Source organism: Penaeus chinensis, chromosome 16 (assembly GCF_019202785.1).
Source record: "Penaeus chinensis breed Huanghai No. 1 chromosome 16, ASM1920278v2, whole genome shotgun sequence".
Classification (NCBI taxonomy): domain Eukaryota; kingdom Metazoa; phylum Arthropoda; class Malacostraca; order Decapoda; family Penaeidae; genus Penaeus; species Penaeus chinensis.
In genome coordinates, this window is record NC_061834.1 from 13,878,318 (window position 1) to 13,880,817 (window position 2,500).

Here is a 2,500-nt window from a genome sequence, read left to right on the forward strand (position 1 = left end):
AATGAAGGCGGAAGGTAGTTGCAGATGCTCGCCTGCTGTTGCCTTTCTTCTTGCACGTTTTTCAGCGACATATGCCTTCCATCTACTTTCCCCTTTAGGAAGCTGACGTTTCAGGGTTAGCTTCCAAGCATCCCTGTTTGCGGCAATTGTCTCCCAAGATGCCACGTCAATATCCAGGGCTTTCATATCCCTCTTGCAGACATCTCTATACCTGAGTAGGGGGCGCCCTCTGACTCTCTCCCCTTCCACAAGCTCTCCATAGAGCAAGTCTTTAGGGATTCTGCCATCATCCATTCTGTGGACATGACCCAGCCATCTCAGTCGACGCTGCCTAAGCAGTGTGTAAATGGAAGGAAGGCCAGCTATTTCAAGCACCGCAACATTTGTCTTCCTTTCTTCCCACTTGATGCCAAGGATGAAACGCAGGTTTCTCAGATGGAATATCTGAAGACGCTCTTCTTGTCTAGCATAGGGTGTCCAAGTCTCGCTGCCATAGAGCAAAGTGCTCAATATACATGCACTGTAGACTGACATTTTTGTGCTGACTTTCAATGTGGAGTTCTCCCACACTCTGTCAGTTAGCTTTGACAGGGTACCTGCAGCTTTGTTTATCCTCTTGTTAATCTCTGAGTCTAATGAAAGAGATTCAGAGATGCTAGAGCCTAGGTACGTAAAATCCTCAACGACACCTAGCTCATAGTTGTCAATTTGAATTGAAGGCTTAATGGATGAGCCCTGAGACAGAATTTTGGTCTTTGGGAGGCTAATGATCAGGCCAAATTCTTTACAAGCTATGGAGAGGCGGTCCATCAAAAGTTGGAGCTCCTCTTCTGTGTGAGTGGCAATGCCAGCATCATCAGCAAATAGCATGTCTCTGATCATAGCCTCTCTTACTTTGGTTTTTGCTCTGAGTCTAGCAAGGTTGAAAAGCCGCCCATCGGACCGAGTCCTAAGGAAGATACCCTCTTTCACATCACCAAAAGCGTGTTTAAGGAGCATTGAGAAAAAGATCCCAAAGAGGGTTGGGGCTAGGACGCAACCTTGCTTCACGCCGTTGCGTATGTCAAAAGGCTCAGACAAATTTCCATCAAACTGCACTGTCCCTTTCATGTTCTGGTGGAAGGATCTAACTAGACAAAGGAGCTTTGGAGGGCAGCCAACTTTAGAAAGCGCCAAGTACAGTCCCTCACGACTAACTGTGTCAAACGCTTTAGTCAGATCGACAAAAGCAAGAAATAATGGCATATTTTGCTCCCTGCATTTCTCCTGAAGCTGTCTCAATGCAAAGATCATGTCAATAGTTGATCGGCCTGCCCTGAAACCACACTGAGATTCAGGATAGACACGCTCAGCAAGCTTTTGTAACCTGACAAGAAGAACTCTTGCATATACCTTGCCCACTATACTAAGGAGAGATATTCCCCCTGTAATTGTTGCAGTCACTCCGTTCACCTTTATTCTTGTAGAGAGTAACTATCTTAGTATCTCTCATGTCCTGTGGCACTTCACCTTCTGCCCAGCAACAACAAAGAAGATCATAAATAGGTTTAAGGAGGACTGTCTGACACTGTTTGATTAAATCAGGAGGTATCTCATCACTTCCTGGAGCTTTACCAGGGGCAAGCTGGTCAATAGCTTTACTCAGCTCAGAGATTGTAGGCATCTCATTAAGCTCATGTAAAACACTAAGTTGCTCCATCGCAGCAAGTGCGGACTCAGAAACAGTGCTCTGCCTAGAGTATAGGACAGAATAATGGCATTTCCAGCGATCCAACTGCTTACCCTTGTCCACAATAAGTTCTCCAGAGGAGGATTTCAAGGGGGCAGATTTGATCTGAGTAGGCCCTGTTGCAGTCTTAATGCCCTCATACATGGCTCTGATATTGCCTATAGCAGAGGCATTTTCAATGCGCTGACTCAGCTCCATCCAGTAGTCATTGGCGCAGCGCCTGACCATCTGCTTGGCCTCATTTCTGGCTTGCCGGAGCTTGTACAGATTTTCTCTACTGGGGTGCTTGTTGTACACGCACTGCATTTGCCTCTTTTTCACAATAACAGGATTAAGTATCTTAGACTTTGTCTCAAACCAGTCAGAAGACTTGGTTTTTTTTCTACCAAAGGTTGCAAGTGCACAGCTGTGCATTGCAGATTTCAAAGACTGCCATCGCTTTTCAGCTTGATCTGACTCTATGATTGAATATTCCTTTTCAAAAAGGTTTGTAAATTATGACACAAGCACAGGATCCTGCATGTTTGCAGTGTTCAGACGAGGCTTTCCCTTAGCCTTAGAAAAGAACATCTTTTTTGGAGAGAGCTTAACTTTGCACCAAACAAGCAAATGATCAGTATCACAGTCAGCACTGTGATAAGAACGAAGAACTTTGATGGAATTGAGGTTTGATCTACGAACAAGCACAAGATCAAGCTGATGCCAATGCTTGCTGCGTGGATGTCTCCAAGAAACTTTATTCTGAGGTTTAGTCTGAAAGAATGAGTTAGC

The 2,500-nt window shown here is 45.1% G+C and overlaps 1 protein-coding gene across 1 annotated transcript in view; it reads right to left on the reverse strand.

Moving 5' to 3' along the window:
• Positions 1-2,224: 2,224 nt before the first annotated feature.
• The window catches only part of LOC125033230 (craniofacial development protein 2-like), an 834-nt gene continuing 558 nt past the window's right edge, over positions 2,225-2,500 (reverse strand). The window contains exon 1 of the mRNA XM_047624613.1: positions 2,225-2,500. This exon is cut by the window's right edge and continues 558 nt beyond it. Within this exon, the coding sequence (XP_047480569.1) occupies positions 2,225-2,500 (276 nt within the window).